Raw genomic sequence first — 21,450 nt, forward strand, 5'->3', positions numbered from 1 at the left:
GAAAAAGTGTCAATGGTGTGGAAACAAACTGAGATTATTTAATTTACTCTTTGACTCCAGCGTTGTCCCCAACAGCAACGCTAATATTTCTTCATCACCTTGGACTATTTTCTGTGAGTTTATTACAGGTTGTAAAAACGGGGAAAAGTACAGGCTTGTTTTTTAGGTCTTAAAGACATTTAACCAGATGAAAAACTGTATTTTTAAGGACACTCAGCATATTTGCCCCACAAAGGTACTTCTACTGGAGAACATCTTCTTCTCACCACTCTGTGTTGTTGACGGCGTCTCCAAACCCGGGCACATCCACGATGGTCAGTTTCAGCTTCACTCCTTTCTCCTCAATGTCTACAGTTCGCTTGGTGATCTCCACCGTCTGTTTGATTCGCTCTTTAGGAGAAAATGCCACACACACGTAAAGTAAGTGAGTTCAAACACACATGAACAAATGTGTGAATGTGTGTGTGTGTTTGATCTAACTCACCCTCGGCATTCAGCAGCTTTCTCTCTTTGTACAGATCAGTGAGGAAAAGGCTGTTCACCAGCGTAGATTTACCCAGGCCAGACTCACCTAAAGGTACACACGTGCAAAACGTACACTCGTTCACTTTTCCTTCAGTCATAATAAAACCTGTCACAAATTAGTACACTGTTTTCATACATCAAGCAGCATTTTTTGGTAGGGGGAGTAATTTGATTTGTTTTGTTTTTTTTCCTGTAGTATCGTGTGCAGTTTTCCCTATATTGATTATGGAGAATCTTCATTATCCTGTTTGAACATGGACCAGGATTTGCTCAGTAACACAAGAAAGATTGTGATATTCTTACAAACATACACTTTCTTCTAGAAATATTAAAAGTCTTTTGGAAATAATCTTTAAATAACCCAAGTTAAAACTAAATAACAAGGCTTTGGTGTATAAGCTGTATAATAAAAATAAAAATAAACCAAGATCAACAGAAATGCTATAGCTGCTGCTAGTGGATCATCAGTGTCACCATAACAACTGGGCACTTAGAGACACAGGCTTACAGTCAATAAAAACTGTGCTTTAAACAAACAATTATAGTACGAATATTATTTTGTGCATAAATAATTCCTGAAACATAGACAGCAGAAAGGTTTGGTAGTGACATTTGAATTATGTTGGTGTCTATAGTGATTTGAGTTGGAGATTAAATTAAATAGATGATTCACTTTTACAAGTTTTAAAGGAGTAGTTCACTCATTTTATCGATACATTTGCAGTGGTTTATTAGGAATGAATACCTTGTAACTAGGGATGTCCTGATCAGCATTTTAAGCCCCAATCCGATCTTTTAACTTATCTGATACAATTTCGAGTCCCGTTCCGATAGTTTGCCTTTTCTATTGAAATATATAAAGCTGAAAAATATTTTTAGCAAGTAACTCAAGTTAACTTTCTAAGACTAATTTCAATAATAACCATTACCATTATTGTTGTAAATCCCATGAAATCAACTTGCTGTTTTGAGACCAGAAGTAGAATGTTATATTTCCAGTAGCTTTATTTTGCGTTGAATTGCTGCTGTGAAGATGGACTCTAAAGTACGGAAAAGGAAAGATTGCATTCAGTTACAGAAAGCGCGAAGTGGGCTGCAGTCAGTAATGGCAGCTCTTGCTTCGTTACTCTCTTTTTATTAGTTGCTTTTGCATCTTTCAATGCCCCTAAGGTGGGCACAGCTAATGCTAGCTCTCTTTAGCTTCTCCACGGGAAATGTCGGTTTTGCCTCCGGAATTAAGGAGAAACGAAGATGCAGCAGAGCGGGACGTAATCATCAGGATGAACTGACTGTTAAATGCAGGGATCAGCTGTGGGCGCTGCTTACGCTGGCTCTCTCTCCTCAAAAACCCGGTTCTGCCTCCAGAATTTAGCTCTGGAGAGGTAACAGAGATATAAACCATATCTACCCATCAAGATTATGGGGAATGTCCACTCTCTACCTAATAATATCGACGAGCTCTCAGCGCTGACCTGGCTACTGCTGCAGGGCTACTGACAGCCTTATGTTTTTTTTATGGAGACATGGATGAACAAGCTCACAGCAGACTCGGAGGATTCGTTTCCCTGGAAGGATTTAAACTCACGCGAGCTGACAGGGGAGCGGAGCAGTTCAGTAAGTGTCCCAGACATCTTGAGAAATGTAAATCGCCACTTGATTTGTCATCCATTTGGCTGACTTCTTTTGGAAAAAATGACCGTAAACAGAGCGAGACTATCACAGAGGAAGAGGAGCCCTCTACAGTAGATTTTCCCCCGGAATAAGCATATAACGTGCTCTTAGTCTATTTCGGCAAGACTTGTCAGGTATAATTGCCGATCTCCAATCACTGAAAAATATGAAAAAATCGGCCATATCCGATCCAGGTAATGGGACATTCCCACTTGTAAATCCTTCCTTCTTGGGGGTGGGGGGGGGGGGGTGGGGGGGTGGGGGGGGTATGGGGGGATATATACTGGTGTGCCATTTCTTGGAATTGAAAGTTTCCCACATCACAGCTGAGCTTCAGACTGCAGGATTTGGAGTCTTATTTCCTGATTTTTGGACATCTTCCCTCAGACTGAATAACGGCAATGCAACTCTACCACTAACTTGCAACGTGGATGTTTTATCTCCAGAAAAAAAAAACAAGCCTGGAGGAGTTTCTGCCATGTGGTGCAGTTGCTAATGCTAACGGTTAGCTTAAACTAGCTGAGACACTCTGCTGTTTCTCAGTGTAGGTACCGGATCTGCTCAAGGTGCAGAATGGCTCGCATTCAACATAGAGCATCCCAGCCAGAGCATCTTGCCTCACCTGCCACCATCAGTGTGAAGTCAAAGCCTTTTTTCACCGACTTCCTATGAAGCTGGTTTGGAAGCGTTGCAAAACCCACATACTCCTTGTCCTGCAAGCAATGACACAAAAAGTGTTACAGATGAGTTCACTCACATGTGAAGCTTCTGTAACTGGGTTAGGACAGACCCATGCATCCCTCACTGCTGCACTAAGAAGGGTGGAGGGAGCCCTGAGGGTCTCCAGTTATGCATAATACACTGGGGGGAGGGGGGCAATAAACCTTTCTGGTGTCAAATCAAACAAGGTGCATTAGATCCAGAGAGTCCTTTTCTTCTGCTGCTTTCATACTGAAATTTGATCCACAAATGAGTTTGCACTTCACGCCCACGCACATACACACACATCGCAGAAATACACACTTCCAAGCTGCTGGTTGTGTGTTCTCTGCTCTGACTCAGCTTCAGTTATGCAGCCAAGATTAAAAAAAAAAGCACAACACAGAAGAAAGACAGAAATTATGAGACAGCTTGTGGGATTTGGTTGATATAAATCTGGAAATACAAGGCACTGAGTCTTGTGTTCAGATCAGTATCGATAAAAACTCCCCCATCGTGTTGGTTTTAGGCAGGGAAGCTTCTGGTGCTTTAGTGTTTAATCTGACTCCAACTGTCCTAGATAGAGAAGTGTAAGTGTTTTAGTTCAGAACAAACAGGACTTACATCTGAAAGGCTTAATGCTCCAAACTAGATGTGGAAAGCTGGTGTGAGTACAGAGCTACTGGGAACAGGCGGTGTGTGGAGGGTTGGCTGATACTCTATCATCAGTTTCATTTCAATTCATTCACCAAGGAGAACATTCTCATATCAATATCCACACAGTGTATAAGCCTGTGAGAAGTATTGTTTCTAAAAACAACTCAAGTTAATTTAGGTCAGAAAAAAATCTATGTTAGGACTAGTAACAGATTACACTAACTGTTAAACATGTATGTTGTGCCTCATTTGGTTGGTTGTGGTCTGATCACCTCGTTGTAACACTGATTATGTAATCATCACCTCATGCTTGAGCTGTCTTTGGCTTTTGATCATGAAATTATCATAATTTAGGCTTCAGAGTGTTTCTGGTAGACCACAGAGATTTGTTTCTACTCTACCTGTTCTACGTAATTTGATAATTAACCAAGCTAGCTTGTCTGGGGGTGATAAGGACAGGTTTATGAGCAGTGGTCTGAGGCAAGATTGGTGAATCTCGGTCCATCACATGTTCTCCACAAATAATTTGAACTCCCATCATCTGCCAAATGATTTAGAGAACCTTACTGTGAAGTAAATACTTGAAATAAGTCCTTGAACGTTTAATCAAAGCAACTTCAGACCCTAACATTTATGCAGTTTTGTGGCAAAGTGGTTGTTGTATGTGATGTGCAATTCTTGTTTTTCTTAAAGGGACTTTTCGGACTTTTGAATTTTTATGCTCGCGATTGCCCCCTCAGGCCAAAAGCGTAACGGCAGCTTCAATAGTAGGCTCATGCACGAGGCGCGCATGCTGTACGTGCACACTCCTTAACGAAAATAACAGCTGAGACAGAGCACAGAGCTCTGAGAGCTTCCCGTGTGTGTATGTGGCCCGGAGGACAGAAGAATACAGCAAATTAATAAAATAATGTGCCTCTGTCTCTGCAACTGCATTTTCTCGTTGGCCGGCCGGCCAAAAGTACAGTGTGTGTGTGTGTGTGTGTGTGTGTGTGTGTGTGTGTGTGTGTGTGTGTGTGTGTGTGTGTGTGTGTGTGTGTGTGTGGCCCGAAGGACAGAGGACAGGAGAACGCACAGCTAATTAATTAAATAATTTGGTTCTGTACCTTTCTCTTCAGCACAGCCAACAAAGGTTTAAGATGGGTCAGTCCTGCATGGTCAGATCATTCCCTCCCCTTGCTTGAAAAATTGTTCCAAAATGAAAGTTGAACCCACATCTTTTTTATCCGTGAATTCAATGCCTTTCTGCGAGTCTCAAATAAAAATTTGGGCATCTTATTATTGTAAAAAAAATATACCATTAATGTAAAAAAGAAACTCCAAATAAACTATATTCACACCTGGAATTGAAACCAGATACTCAGTGTGAGAGTCAGCCATCTTACTAGGTGAGCTAAAGCACCAGTAACATTTGATGAATCTGTAACATTAATATCCTTGATGACAGCTGTAACGACGTCAATCCAAAGAACGGTTCAGAGCGAAAATGACTATTTTGTTGCTAATTTGCAGGAAATATCTAGAAGAAAGTTCTACAGAACATAGCCAAGGGTCCTCAGAAGTGTAGCTAGGTTTGTCACTAGGCGTTACGAACAGCGACAAAGTCTCTGAGTTGGCACTGCCTCTCTCTGCTGCTAAAGCTACGGATAGCAAATGTTACGGGCTATGCCTGAGAATGAACTCGCATGAAGCAGCCTGCTCGACCCGAGCATGAAGAAGAAATGTATTATTTCTATACATGTTTTGACTGTCAAACTTCCTTATAGTCCCTTTAAAGGTGTGGTTTACTCACGTAATCAAAACATTTGCAATTGTCTCTAGTAAGAATGAATGCCATGTATTGTTAACTGCTTACAGCTGGTGGGTATTATTAGACAAGACTTCGTCTTCGTCTTCCTCCGCTTATCCGGGTCCGGGTCGCGGGGGCAGCATCAAAACTAGGGAGCTCCAGGCCGTCCTCTCCCCGGCCTTGTCCACCAGCTCCTCCGGCAGGACCCCAAGGCGTTCCCGGACCAGATTGGAGATGTAACCTCTCCAACGTGTCCTGGGTCGACCCGGGGGCCTTCTGCCGGCAGGACATGCCCGAAACACCTCCCCGGGGAGGCGTCCAGGAGGCATCCTGACCAGATGCCCAAACCACCTCAACTGGCTCCTTTCGATCCGGAGGAGCAGCGGTTCTACTCCGAGTCCCTCCCGAATGTCCGAGCTCCTCACCCTATCTCTAAGGCTGAGCCCGGCCACCCTACGGAGGAAACTCATTTCGGCCGCTTGTATCCGCGATCTCGTTCTTTCGGTCATTACCCAAAGCTCATGACCATAGGTGAGGATTGGGACGTAGATCGACCGGTAAATCGAGAGCCTGGCTTTCTGGCTCAGCTCCCTCTTCCCCACGACAGATCGGCTCAGCGTCCGCATCACTGCAGACGCCGAACCAATCCGCCTGTCGATCTCCCGATCCCTCCTACCCTCACTCGTGAACAAGACCCCGAGATACTTAAACTCCTCCACTTGAGGTAGGACCTCTCCCCCGACCCGGAGGTGGCAAGCCACCCTTTTCCGGTCGAGAACCATGGTCTCAGATTTGGAGGTGCTGATCCTCATCCCAGCCGCTTCACATTCGGCCGCGAACCTACCCAGCAAGAGCTGAAGGTCAGAGCTGGATGAAGCTAGGAGGACCACATCATCCGCAAAAAGCAGAGACGAGATTCTCCTGCCACCAAACTCGACACACTCCACACCACGGCTGCGTCTAGAAATTCTGTCCATAAAAGTGATGAACAGAACCGGTGACAAAGGGCAGCCCTGGCGGAGTCCAACCCTCACTGGGAACAGGTCCGACTTACTACCGGCTATGCGGACCAAACTCACGCTCCTCTGGTAAAGGGACTGAATGGCCCTTAACAGAAAGCCACCCACCCCATACTCCTGGAGCGTCCCCCACAGGGTGCCCCTGGGGACACGGTCATAAGCCTTCTCCAAATCCACAAAGCACATGTGGATTGGTTGGGCAAACTCCCATGCCCCCTCCATCACCCTTGCAAGGGTATAGAGCTGGTCCACAGTTCCACGGCCAGGACGAAAACCACATTGCTCCTCCTCTATCTGAGATTCAACTATCGATCGGACCCTCCTCTCCAGTACCTTGGAGTAGACCTTTCCAGGGAGGCTGAGGAGTGTGATCCCCCTATAGTTGGAACACACCCTCAGGTCACCCTTCTTAAAGATGGGGACCACCACCCCGGTCTGCCACTCCCTAGGAACTGCCCCCGATGACCACGCAATGTTGTAGAGACGTGTCAACCATGACAACCCTACAACATCCATAGCCTTGAGATACCCAGGATGAATCTCATCCGCCCCCAGGGCTCCGCCGCTGTGTAGTTGTTTGACTACCTCAGCAACTTCTGCCCCCGAGATCGGACAGTCCATCCCCAGGCCTCCCAGCTCTGGTTCCTTCTCGGAATGCGCATTGGTGGGATTGAGGAGCTCCTCAAAGTATTCCTTCCACCGTCCGACTATAGCCTCAGTTGACGTCAGCAGCTCCCCATCCCCACTGTAAACAGTGTGAGCGAGTTGCTGCCTTCCTCTCCTGAGGCGCCGGACAGTTTGCCAGTACCTCTTTGGAGCCGATCGATAGTCTTTCTCCATGGCCTCACCAAACTCCTCCCACGCCCGAGATTTTGCCTCGGCAACTGCCACTGCTGCACCCCGCTTGGCTATCCGGTACCTGTCTGCTGCCTCCGGAGACCCACAGACCAGCCACGCCCTGTAGGCCTCCTTCTTCAGCCTGACGGCTCCCCGAACCTCTGGTGTCCACCAGCGGGTACGGGGGTTGCCACCACGACTGGCACCGGCCACCTTACGACCACAGCTAGCAACAGCCGCCTCGACAATCGCAGAGTGGAACAAGGCCCACTCGGACTCAATGTCCCCCACTGCTCTCGGGACGTGGTCAAAGCTCTGCCGGAGGTGGGAGTTGAAGACCGTCTTGACAGGTTCTTCTGCCAGGCGTTCCCAGCAGACCCTCACTATGCGTTTGGGTCTGCCAGGTCTACGCGGCATGTTCCCTTGCCATCTGATCCAACTCACCACCAGGTGGTGATCAGTTGACAGCTCCGCCCCTCTCTTCACTCGGGTGTCCAAAACATACGGCCGCAGGTCAGATGATACGACTACAAAATCTGTCATCGACCTGTGACCTAGGCTGCCCTGGTACCAAGTGTACCGGTGGGCATCCTTATGTTCGAACATGGTGTTCGTTATGGCCAAACTGCGGCTTGCACAGAAGTCCAATAACAAAACACCGCTCGAGTTCAGATTAGGTGGGCCGTTCCTCCCAATCACACCCCTCCTGGTCAAGCTGTCATTGCCCACGTGAGCATTGAAGTCCCCCAGCAGGACAATGGAGTCCCCTGATGGAGCACTATCTAGCACTCGTCCCAGGGACTCCAAAAAGGGTGGGTCTTCTGAACTGCTATTTGGCCCATAAGCACAAACAACAGTCAGGACCCGTTCCCCGACCCGAAGGCGCAAGGAAGCTACCCTCTTGTCCCCCGGGGTAAACCCCAACACACAGGCAGAGAGTCTCGGGGCTAACAAAAAGCCAACCCCAGCCCTCCGCCTCTCACCCGGAGCAACTCCAGCAAAGTAGAGTGTCCAACCCCTCTCCAGGTCTCGGGTTCCAGAGCCAATGCAATGTGTCGAGGTGAGTCCGACTATATCTAGCCGGTACCGCTCAACCTCTGCCACAAGCTCCGGCTCCTTCCCCGCCAGCGAGGTGACGTTCCATGTCCCAAAAACTAGTTTTCTTGTCCGGGGATTGGACCGCCAAGGTTCCCGCCTTGGTCTGCCACCCGATTTGCATTGCACCGGACCCTTCATGTTCCTCCTGCGGGTGGTGGGTCCACAGTTGGACGAGCCCATGTATCCGGTTCGGGCTGGGCCCGGCCGGGCCCCATGGGCGAAAGCCCGGCCACCAGGCGCTCGCTCACGGGCCCCAACCCCAGGCCTGGCTCCAGGGTGGGACCCCGGTAACCCTCCGGGCCTGGTACTCCGACTCTTCGTTTTAACCGCCATGAAAGATCCTTCGAACCGTTCTTTGTCTCACCCTTCACCTAAGACCAATTTGTCATGGGAGACCCTACCAGGGGCACTAAGTGCCCCAGACAACATAGCTCCTAGGATCATTAGGGCACTCAAACTCCTCCACCACGATAAGGTGACGGTTCAAGGACATGCCAGTAATTTAATAACTTGTTTTAAGATAACTCAGTACAAGTTTACAGATTACAGAGTCAACAATAAAATGTTGGGACTAAAAATAAAAAAGAGAATTTTTTCCCTTCCAGTCAGAAAAATGCAACTTTTGGAATGTTTATGGAAAATTTCAATTTGAATTGTTATTAATTATTATTTTACTCTTTTACACAAATGAATTAAGTTAATTTTAAGGTGATTAATTACATGAATTCATGCTCCGAATGTATGAGACTGAGATGTAATGTGGACAGCAATGAATGCTAATCTGCTTGTTTGAAAGTTGGTAATAAATATTTTTTTAATTGCTTATCCCTTTGATGCATGAATTATGAAATCTTCAACCATGATATTTTTTTCATTCATCTTTCGTTGTGAATGAAACAAATTTCAACAAATATTTTTTGTAACATTTAATAATATACAAATAATTTATTACATGTCCATCTCAGTGGACAGCGTGCTTTCTGAACATGAAATATGTTGGCTTGACTTACTGAAGTACAAATGGAGGGGCTCAAATGCAATAAAGTCTTCAACAGCTGTGCTTAATAGCAAAAAATAAAAAAATAACAATTTTGAGGACCTGTCCACTGTAATGACCTCAGGAAAGTCTTAATCCTCTTTAAAGTAGAAAAGCACCTCTGTGATTCGGCTGTGGTCAAGGGTGTGGTGACAAGAATCTTCAAAAGAGTGACAGTCTCTGTGAACGTGCTTTGAAGATTGTTCTCCATGAAAAACTGGAAGAGAGTCAGTGCACCAGTGCAAGCCCTGAACTCATGGTTCTCATAGATGAGGGATAGCTTTGTTCTGAGTTTAGCTTTGTTCAGCATGGGGTAGGCCTCTACAGCGGTCGCCAGTGCTGCATCTGGGAACTGCGCTGTGTGTTGCACAAACAAGTCACTTTGTAGCAGAGTGGCAGCAACGAGGTGCTTGGTAAAAGAGAATCGCTCTTTTGCATGGCTCAGGATGGTGTCACAAACCTGTCATATGATAAATAAAAAACAACAGATAAGTACATAGGAAACACTTTCATAGGAAATAATGGCATCAGTATCCTCTTACAAATGTCATATTTCCCAGTTTTTTGGGAAAATAAAACATTTCTGATTCTCAATGAGATGTTTTTACTTCAAATGTAAAAATATCTCATTGAGAATCAGAAATGTTTTATTGTCCCAAAAGCTGGGAAATTTGTTTGCTGCAGCAGAAGTGTAACAAGTAAAATGAAATCAGACTGATGTATGTACAAATTTACATGAAATACACATTTACATGATTAAATATGTATAATAAGTATGTGTGTTGAAATGAGTTTTTACAGTTATTGCACATTAAACAATGTACATGTTATTAAACAGATGTCCCGGTTTGTGGGACAACCAAGGATTTCTGATTCTGATTGTCTTGCTCAGAGAAATGTAATGTACAGCTTACTTCTGCACCCAGCTGCTGTTGTTCTCCCTGTCCAAACGTCCTCCGTTTCTTCCGTGCCCCTCGTCGAGCTGCATGGCAACGTTAGCGCTGCCTAGCATGGCTAGCTTCACCGTGTTGTCCATGTGTGCCCGGGATGACTCGTGAGCTCCAGTGGTCAAGACTGTCGAGCTCAACCCGAACATCAACGAACAGCCTTGGGCGGTAGCTCTATCGCCCTTCGGGCTTCCGAATCGACGACGCTGATTGGATGCATTCCCATTCCTGAGTTTGATTTTCTTGTCAGCAATTGGCTGGCTGCTTCACTGCCGTTTGGGCGATCTTTCTGTCGCCTCCACCGCTCGGCAGGGAGCTTCTCACCAATGATATATATATATATATATATATATATATATATATATATATATATACAGTGGGGCAAAAAAGTATTTAGTCAGCCACCGATTGTGCAAGTTCTCCCACTTAAAATGATGACAGAGGTCAGTAATTTTCATCATAGGTACACTTCAACTGTGAGAGACAGAATGTGAAAGAAAATCCATGAATTCACATGGCAGGATTATTAAAGAATTTATTTGTAAATCAGGGTGGAAAATAAGTATTTGGTCAATAACAAAAATTAAATTCAATACTTTGTAACATAACCTTTGTTGGCAATAACAGAGGTCAAATTATTACTATAGGTCTTTACCTGGTTTGCACACACAGTAGCTGGTATTTTGGCCCATTCCTCCATGCAGATCTTCTCGAGAGCAGTGATGTTTTGGGGCTGTCGCCGAGCAACACGGACTTTCAACTCCCTCCACAGATTTTCTATGGGTTTGAGGTCTGGAGACTGGCTAGGCCACTCCAGAACTTTCAAATGCTTCTTACGGAGCCACTCCTTTGTTGCCCGGGCGGTGTGTTTGGGATCATTGTCGTGTTGGAAGACCCAGCCACGTTTCATCTTCAAAGCTCTCACTGATGGAATGAGGTTTTGGCTCAGAATCTCACGACACATGGCCCCATTCATTCTTTCCGTAAGACGGATCAGTCGTCCTGTCCCCTTAGCAGAAAAACAGCCCCAAAGCATGATGTTCCCACCCCCATGCTTCACAGTAGGTATGGTGTTCTTGGGAAGCAACTCAGTATTCTTCTTCCTCCAAACACGACGAGTTGAGTTTATACCAAAAAGTTCTACTTTGGTTTCATCTGACCACATGACATTCTCCCAGTCATCTGCTGTATCATCCATGTGCTCTCTGGCAAACTTCAGACGGGCCTGGACATGCACTGGCTTCAGCAGCGGAACACGTCTGGCACTGCAGGATTTGATTCCCTGCCGTTGTAGTGTGTTACTGATGGTGACCTTTGTTACTGTGGTCCCAGCTCTCTGCAGGTCATTCACCAGGTCCCCCCGTGTGGTTCTGGGATTCTTGCTCACAGTTCTCATGATCATTTTTACCCCACGGGATGAGATCTTGCGTGGAGCCCCAGATCGAGGGAGTTTATCAGTGGTCTTGTATGTCTTCCATTTTCTGATATTTGCTCCCACAGTTGATTTTTTCACACCAAGCTGCATGCCTATTGTAGATTCACTCTTCCCAGTCTGGTGCAGGTCTACAATTCTTTTCCTGGTGTCCTTCGAAAGCTCTTTGGTCTTGGCCATAGTGGAGTTTGGAGTCTGACTGTTTGAGGCTATGGACAGGTGTCTTTTATGCAGATAATGTGTTCAAACAGGTGCCATTAATACAGGTAACCAGTGGAGGACAGAAAAGCTTCTTAAAGAAGACGTTACAGGTCTGTGAGAGCCAGAGATTTTCCTTGTTTGAAGTGACCAAATACTTATTTTCCACCGTGATTTACAAATAAATTCTTTAAAAATCCTGCCATGTGAGTTCATGGATTTTTTTTCACATTCTATCTCTCACAGTTGAAGTGTACCTATGATGTAAATTACTGACCTCTGTCATCATTTTAAGTGGGAGAACTTGCACAATCGGTGGCTGACTAAATACTTTTTTGCCCCACTGTATATATATATATATATATATATATATATATATATATATATATATAATTTGTTTTTGTTACAAAACACACACTTAACTTAGAATATGTGATTATCGTTCATTTTATTTTTTCATTTTTTTAAATAAAAATTAAAAACACTGGGGAAAACTGTGTGTGTGTGTGTGGGGGGGCGTCCTATCGCCCTCTAGTGGCCAGCCGCCACTGGGTGTAGGAGACTATTTTCATGTTCAGCCTGCATGAAAAAGTCAGAGTGACTAATTATAATTAGAATGTTTTTTTTATTTTCTTTGCACCACACCTTTAAGGAATGAGCTTTGGGAGCAGTGTGTTTTGCTGACCAACACTGTGGTCTGTGATATGCTGGCTTTTGAGTCTACAAAGTAAACCAATAAAGTAAACCACATCATTTAGTTGTGTTGTCACATGACATCTGGCTACATCATGCTAACTCATGCTATGTCAAATTTCATTGTTTCCTTATGCCTCTCTAGCATCTTATGCATTGTTATGTGTTACAATATTACATCCAGTTTTGCCTTGTCCTGTTAGGTGAGGGTTTGTTATTATTCTAGCTGTGATTTTAGTAAATCAGTAAAATTCATCAGTTCATATTTCTCTGTTGTTGATAGAAGGGTTTTCATCAGCGTGGTCATACAGCACCAACTGGAGGGGAGGATACCTTAATCCACAGCAGGAGGATCAAGGAGACCAATTGCCACAGAATATGTTGTGAGCGGGGGTAGACAGTTTGTTCTGCTTTACTCTGATTATTATAAGACAAAATACTTTGCTTCATTATGAATAAGAAGTCAGATTGGTAGAAATAATGTCCTTGTCTCATCCTGGAGTTTGTGTTTCCATCACTAAAGCAGGTCAGGACACATGAGCTGCCTTTAGTCACTGCTTTCATACAAATTTACTAACAATTTGAAAATAAAACCAAAATAATGCAAGTACTGCAAATACATACAGTCCTAAATAACTAGTCAAAATTACGATCTTGACTTATGAAGTACAGCTGCAAAACCCTCTATTATTTTGTGATATCAGTTTATTTACTTTCATGAGCTCAAATAATTGTTCTGTTCTGTGGGCTGAATGTGAATTACAGCTTTGAGCAGGTGGTTAGAGCCGAGATCAAACGGAAAACTGTTTTGTTAGCTGACCCATATTCACAGACAGCTCTGCACCAGACACATGTTTACAGATGTGAGTGACTGAAAATAACGACACTTGTTTTTCTGGGGGTATATGCGTGCTGTAACGTCACGCATGTTGTTGCGACCCTTCAGATATTCTAAAAGCCTCTGACACAAAGGTTGGACTGGAGCGCGCGCACACACAAAACACACACCTCAGCCTTTTCCCTGCTGTCCCTTACCTCCGCATCATCTTTAGCATCGTAGAGCCGGATTCCAGGACACGTCAGTCGGCGGAGGATGGACGCACGCAACCATTTCCAGAACAGCAAAACAAAGACCAGGTTTCATTAATGAAAGCCTCATTAGCCAACCAGCTGCTGCGCGTGCAGCGGTTAGCCTATCAGCCATCTGAGGGAGCTTACCTGCGCGAGGCGCCCGGCTCTTGTACCTGCTGCTGGACGTCATGTCGGACACGGCGGATAAAAGAACCGGCCTGAGCGGGAGGGGCGGATCTCAGAGCAGATATTTCTCCGACTCAGCAGGTAGAGGAGGAAGATGAGTCCGGGACGAGCTGCGCGAGCACACACAAGTCAACCCAAATCAGCAAAAATGCCGAACATCTGTAAGTGGACCGTTCTGTTGCGCGCTCAGACAGCCGCCGCTGTCTGGGAGCATCTTTTATTGTGAGAGAAATGGATCTGCAGTTCACCTGTCCACCAGGTGAGGGCAGTGTCGCACTGTTGTCTTCCGTTGCACCCATCGACATAAGGTTGCACCGAGGAAAACAACTAAACTGCAGTGCTGTTACAGACTGGTGGAAAGAGTATTCGTGGGGCTTCTTCTGTTGAATTTAGTGAACTCCAGCCTCCTCACTTCGCAGGTGATTTTTTAATGTTTGGTCTAGAATAAAGGACCATGCTCCATCACCTTTTCACCAGCATACACTGTAAAAACTACAGTGAATTAAAGAATGAAAGATCAGATCTTAGCAAAATGAAATGACAATTCAAATAAAAATACTGAAAAACATGTATCCTGTGTGTGCCTTCCTACCAAACATTCAGCATGACTGCAGTTCTTATTCTCTCTTTTGGCCTAATCCACTTTTATTTTAATCCTTTCTTTGTTTTCCGGTTGAGTTTTCTGTCAACAGCAGCCTTTGAGTCAATCGATCATCACAAAGCGTGTAAACCTCAAAGTTCAGTTAGGTGGCACTAACACAACATAGAAATTGAAATAGATACTCTGTTTTGAACATTAAAATCACATGAAATGAGAACAAAAAACACATTTTACTGCAACAGCTGCAGGCTTGATTACAGCTTTATCAACAAAGAGTTTGTTTGAATGGGGGAGTGAGAGAAAGAGGGGAAAGGAAATTGAGCACCTTCAAGCACGCTAGCTAGCAATTTCCTGTAGCAGGGTCGCTATCCTCAACACCCCAGAGGCATTACATTCAGTGATGCTGATTGGCCAATATGAGAGGATGCCTGCCGACAGGCAAGGTAAGCGATTGCTTGGGGATCCAGAGGGCCTACAAAAATGTTGATGTCAGAAATGGAAACATTAGCGAGACAGTCAGGGCTTTTAAAATGCACGATAGAAAACCAACCCATTGCCCTAGAGCTCCGGGAGTTGACGTAACTTCTCCCAGCATGCAACAGTTCAAATCGAAACGGTGCCATATTGGCAGGCAGAAGCCCACAGCTGGGCTATTTATTATTGTCAGAAAACTCAATCAAACGGAAATATGGTAGATTCCTGTTGTGTCCCAGGATGCCAGAAAAGACGCGGACGATATAAGGGAAGAGCCATCTACAGGATTCCCGAAGATCCGGAACGTCGCAAACATTGGATCATTGCAATGAAATGCGCTAGCCTCCAGGCTAAAATGAAACTGTGAGATCCCGAGAGTAAAGGTTTTCACAGCGACCGCTTCATATCTAAAGGTTTTCACAGCGACCGCTTCATATCAGGTACTTAAACCAACATTTCCTCAACTGTGTATGGTATTTATTTAAAATGCTTTTATTACGATTCTTAGTGGGCTTCCTAAACTTATTTTGGCATGGCTTTTTCTGCCTTATTACTCATAGCAACAAGTAAACATCACGTAAAACGTTGCCTCGTGAGTTCTGCATGCTGCCGTTTACGTGTTTTATGATCACAGCAATTAACCGGCTAAGCTGTATTTCATTTTTAAGCAATGGTTGATCAATTGTCAGATCACACATAAAAAGCACTTTGGATTGCTATTATCTGTCTCACCGAGACAGCTCTCAGACAGATCCTGAGATGCTCCTGCCTGACATATTTATTTTATTCCCGGAAAAAAAATCAGACTAGTGATTTCTCTTGGCATTCAGTTTATACATTCAAACAGCACAGCACTCTATTTAAACTACTTACGTGTATTTGTCCATCCATCCATTTTCATCTGCTTATCCAGAGTCTGGTCGCGGGGGCAGTAGTCTAAGTCGAGAGGGACTTCCCTCTCCCCAGCCACTTGGGCCGGCTCCTGCCGGGAAATCCCAAGGCGTTCCCTGGCCAGGTCCGCTTCGACAGCTTTTGGCATTTTTAAAAATAATCCCACGAGCATGGAATGGGTCCGAGATGTTTAATCTATTTAATTTCTGACTATATAAAATGATTTCTTTGGTTTTAAAGTGTGAAGTAAACTCCGACGGAGAAAAATCCAAGCCGATCCCGTTCATTTTGTTTACCTTTTTTGCCTGCCAACATGGCGTCTACTCTTTGAGAGTCACGTGACGTCCGGAGCTCTATACACCAACGTTGTTGATTTAATGCATGCAGGGTTTCCCCCAAGCCCCCAGAATGCGAGACAGAAATTGAGGCCAATGCAGAAGTGAAATAAATTGCAATTCCACCCTCATCTCCTCATCCGCTGGGGGCTGGTGTCAGGAGCGAGCAAATCCTCATTGACTCCCATGTTAAAAATACCAGTTTCACAGCAGAAATAAACATGTTTACAGCCTGATACCAAAACATGTTTTTGGTTTAAATTATCTAGTTTACACTCATGACAACTCTGAGGGGGGTGAATTTTTTTCTCACTCTTCTGTTTAAGTGTATTAAAAGCCTAAAATTCTGTATAATTAATGAGCATCAGACCCACGTGACCACAGAGATTGCTCCGGGGAAAGGCCTCAGCCTGAGCCTCGGCCTCGCCTGAAAACTGTTCCGCTATTTTCAGTCTCTCAACTTAGACAATTAGTTGTAGCTTTTGTGTATTCTTGTTTGGATATTATTTGTGCAATTGTTGGACAAAATGACTTGCTATGTCATTAATTGCACTAATAGAGCGTCCAAGGAGTCTCCACTTCATTTTTTTCGGTAAGTAAAATTATATTTATGTATTTTAGGTCACTGCCAAGCTGAGCTTAGATTTTAACATGTACTGCTTAACCATGAAATTTAAATGTAATAGGGTCAAACCCAGTGCATTTAACATAATGCTGCACTTTAGAAAATGGGTTGAAATATAACATGTTGGTGGAGCTGGGTTCCAACTATCGGCTTGTGGAGCTCTCGGGAGACCTCTGTGTTCCACCCGTTTCTCCCCTCGCCGCAGCTTGGCGCATCTCTATCTGATCGCGGCTTCTGTCTGCTGCGCGGGCTGTCGGCTTGTGGAGCTCTCAGATGGAAACCTTTCCATCCGGTTCTCCCCAGCGGCAGCTCTGCGCATCTCAGATCGCAGCAGCGCTTGTCTGCTGCGCGGCTGCCAGCTTGTGAAGCTTTCGGGAGACCTCTGTGTTCCACCCGGTTTTACCCAGCGGTTAGCCCGGCGTATCTCTGACTCAGAAGTTCTGGTGTTGTGCACAGTTAACTCCGATTGTAGCTAGGGTTGCCAACCATCCCTTGAAAAATGAAATCGTCCCGTATTTAGAAACAAAAGTACACGTCCCGTATTGAGCTCAAAAGGGACGCACTTTGTCCCGTAATATAGTGAGAATCAAAATTAGTCTGTAGTCTATTATTGGAATTAACGCTTTGTTTGAAAGCCAGCCCTTCGCCTGCTCTGTGACCAATGAGCTGACCGCACGCTTACACACACGAATATGACGATACAGATTACCGCTTATTTCATTGGTCGAGGAACGGTCGCTTGGGGAGAAGATACCGTAAGAAAACAGACGACAGCAAACAGCATGGCCAACAGGGAAACAAACACCAACACTGCTGTACAAGTCTCAGACGACAGCATCCCTCCGAGAAAGAAGAAAAAAAGGCTTCAAAAATACAGGGAGGAATGGGAAAAGGAAAATTCCTGGCTGGAAAAAGTGCGCGATAACACCTATAAAGCGTACTGCACTGTGTGCCGCAGTTTTTCCATAGGCTATGGTGGACTGATTGACCTCAAGCAACATGCTTCTAGTAGTAGCCACATGAAAAACATGAAGGACGTGAAAGCACGGGGAACACTCGATCAGTTTGTCGTCCACAAGGCCACGGCAGAAGCAGATATGGTAAGTACACATTGCTTTTTTAAACCCTCTGGTTAAGGTGAAGGTATTTATATGAAAAAAAAACCACAGTGTTGGGGCTTGTTTATTATTATTTTTGTTGTCTGTTTCTGTTTTTTCGTTTGTTTTTCTTTTTTGTTTTTCAACTTGGGTGTTTAGTTTTGATGCAGCCTAGTCTTGGTTTATATGTTGTTTGGATAGTTTTAAACTAAAAGAAAATTAAAACGAATGAGGTAAAACTGAGGGGGTAGGCTAAGTGTATACTTCTGCCTACTCCTTTTCAAACAACAAAAAATGTTAATATGGGCATGTGCAATGAATATCTGTGGCATTTGGCCAGAAGTGTAGCTATAAAGTAATATATATATATATATATATATATATATATATATATATATATATATATATATATATATATATATATACAGTGGGGCAAAAAAGTATTTAGTCAGCCACCGATTGTGCAAGTTCTCCCACTTAAAATGATGACAGAGGTCAGTAATTTTCATCATAGGTACACTTCAATTGTGAGAGACAGAATGTGAAAAAAAATCCATGAATTCACATGGCAGGATTTTTAAAGAATTTATTTGTAAATCAGGGTGGAAAATAAGTATTTGGTCAATAACAAAAATTCAATTCAATACTTTGTAACATAACCTTTGTTGGCAATAACAGAGGTCAAATTATTACTATAGGTCTTTACCAGGTTTGCACACACAGTAGCTGGTATTTTGGCCCATTCCTCCATGCAGATCTTCTCGAGAGCAGTGATGTTTTGGGGCTGTCGCCGAGCAACACGGACTTTCAACTCCCTCCACAGATTTTCTATGGGTTTGAGGTCTGGAGACTGGCTAGGCCACTCCAGAACTTTCAAATGCTTCTTACGGAGCCACTCCTTTGTTGCCCGGGCGGTGTGTTTGGGATCATTGTCGTGTTGGAAGACCCAGCCACGTTTCATCTTCAAAGCTCTCACTGATGGAAGGAGGTTTCGGCTCAGAATCTCACGACACATGGCCCCATTCATTCTTTCCGTAAGACGGATCAGTCGTCCTGTCCCCTTAGCAGAAAAACAGCCCCAAAGAATGATGTTCCCACCCCCATGCTTCACAGTAGGTATGGTGTTCTTGGGAAGCAACTCTGTATTCTTCTTCCTCCAAACACGACGAGTTGAGTTTATACCAAAAAGTTCTACTTTGGTTTCATCTGACCACATGACATTCTCCCAGTCATCTGCTGTATCATCCACGTGCTCTCTGGCAAACTTCAGACGGACATGCACTGGCTTCAGCAGCGGAACACGTCTGGCACTGCAGGATTTGATTCCCTGCCGTTGTAGTGTGTTACTGATGGTGACCTTTGTTACTGTGGTCCCAGCTCTCTGCAGGTCATTCACCAGGTCCCCCCGTGTGGTTCTGGGATTCTTGCTCACCGTTCTCATGATCATTTTTACCCCACGGGATGAGATCTTGCGTGGAGCCCCAGATCGAGGGAGTTTATCAGTGGTCTTGTATGTCTTCCATTTTCTGATATTTGCTCCCACAGTTGATTTTTTCACACCAAGCTGCATGCCTACTGTAGATTCACTCTTCCCAGTCTGGTGCAGGTCTACAATTCTTTTCCTGGTGTCCTTCGAAAGCTCTTTGGTCTTGGCCATAGTGGAATTTGGAGTCTGACTGTTTGAGGCTATGGACAGGTGTCTTTTATGCAGATAATGTGTTCAAACTGGTGCCATTAATACAGGTAACCAGTGGAGGACAGAAAAGCTTCAAGACGTTACAGGTCTGTGAGAGCCAGAGATTTTCCTTGTTTGAAGTGACCAAATACTTATTTTCCACCGTGATTTACAAATAAATTCTTTAAAAATCCTGCCATGTGAGTTCATGGATTTTTTTTCACATTCTGTCTCTCACAGTTGAAGTGTACCTATGATGTAAATTACTGACCTCTGTCATCATTTTAAGTGGGAGAACTTGCACAATCGGTGGCTGACTAAATACTTTTTTGCCCCACTGTGTATATATATATATATATATATATATATATGTATATATATATATATATATATATATATATATATATATATATATACATATACATATACATACATACATACATATATATATATATATATATATATATTTTCATTTACAGGTGACTGCTGCAGAGATAGCCCATATCTACCACACTGTAAAGCACGGTTTAAGCTATAAGTCAGCTGACTGTGCACTCAAACAGATTGTACGAACGCTGAATGACTCCGGTATTGCCAAGAAGATGTCCTGTGGGGGGTCAAAAGCTGAAGCAGTTGTCAACGATGTCTTGTCTCCAAAGGCAATAGAAGAGGTGATCAAACAATTGAAAAGTTGTGCAACTCTACTCCAATTCTCTCTTCATACTGATGCTTCAAATAAGGGAAATCAGGAAATTGGCCTTGGCCTTGCAGTTTTTCACACCAGAGACTGGAGTTGTCAACAGGATATTGGATTTTATTGAAAATCCAGATGAGTCTGCACAGGGAATAGTAAAATTAATACAAAGTTCTCTTGAAAACATGGGGCTATCCCTAGATCAGGTTTCTGCATTCAGTGCTGACAATGCAAATGTCAGTTATGGCATCCACAACTCAGTCTTCACAAAATTGAAAGAGACCAACAAGGAGATTCTTCGTGGCAACTGCCATGCACATATTGTCCATAACACTGTGAAAAAAGCCCTGGACATGCTCTCAGTTGATGTGGAAAATATTGTCCTTAAGATATACAGCTTCTTTTCCACCTCTGCCAAAAGGAGAGAGTCCCTGAGGGAGTTCTGTGAATTTTGTGACGTTGACTTCCATGATATCCTGCGCCATGTTGTGATGAGATGGCTGTCACTCAACCCTGCAATCACCCGCCTTCTGCAGAACTGGGACCCGCTGAAGTTGTATCTCATCAGCATTGGTCAGGAATGTCCAAGGCACCTGAAGGAATTGCTGAAGTTGACAGAAGATGCTGCTGGAGTTGAGGGAGAGGCAGATATTGTGGAGGTCTACCTCCTCTTCTGTAACAATATCATGTGCCTGTTTGAAGAAGTGGTGAAAAAACTGGAGAAGAATGATACCACATCTGTGGCCCTCTATTCCATCATGGACTGTTTCCTGAAAAGACTTATTCAGAGAAGAGATGATGGCTTCTACAGGAACCTAACAAGACAGAAACTCCAGCGTCTCTTGCCATCTGATGCTGAAGTTGCCAGGCAGGAGTTTACAGTCTTCCGAGACACTGCCCTCTGCTATGTCAGGAAGTGGTTTGACTTCTCAGAACAAAACTGGCTCTTCCACCTGCAGCCCCTCTCTCTATCATCTGGGAAGATCTTGTTTGATGTCATGGAGAACATCATTGAGCAGCTTCACCTGGTTGGCAGGTAAGAAGGAAACACTTGCTAGAGAAATGATAAACCATGTTTTATAATTAATGATGGTTACAAATAACTAAATAAAATTGATAAGATAACATGTACAACTAAAACTATAATCACTAACTTTGTTTGGAGTGTATATATATATATATATATATATATATATATAT

At 44.1% G+C, this 21,450-nt stretch overlaps 1 protein-coding gene across 2 annotated transcripts in view; it reads right to left on the reverse strand.

The window, feature by feature from the left end:
• Positions 1 to 14,420, reverse strand: part of septin5b (septin 5b) — a 30,757-nt gene extending 16,337 nt beyond the window's left edge. Inside the window, exons 1-5 of one of the 2 annotated variants that reach the window (XM_054744017.2) lie at positions 13,820 to 14,420; positions 13,610 to 13,647; positions 2,819 to 2,909; positions 485 to 571; positions 267 to 390 (exon numbers count right to left, since the gene is read on the reverse strand). In XM_054744017.2, the coding sequence (XP_054599992.2) occupies positions 267 to 390; positions 485 to 571; positions 2,819 to 2,909; positions 13,610 to 13,647; positions 13,820 to 13,862 (383 nt within the window). In that variant the 5' untranslated portion in view covers positions 13,863 to 14,420. Of the gene's footprint in view, positions 1 to 266; positions 391 to 484; positions 572 to 2,818; positions 2,910 to 13,609 lie in introns of both variants that reach the window. The other variant, XM_070552202.1, reaches the window with a different exon arrangement.
• Between the last annotated feature and the right edge of the window lie 7,030 nt (positions 14,421 to 21,450).

Source organism: Nothobranchius furzeri, chromosome 6 (genome assembly GCF_043380555.1).
Source record: "Nothobranchius furzeri strain GRZ-AD chromosome 6, NfurGRZ-RIMD1, whole genome shotgun sequence".
NCBI classification, from domain to species: domain Eukaryota; kingdom Metazoa; phylum Chordata; class Actinopteri; order Cyprinodontiformes; family Nothobranchiidae; genus Nothobranchius; species Nothobranchius furzeri.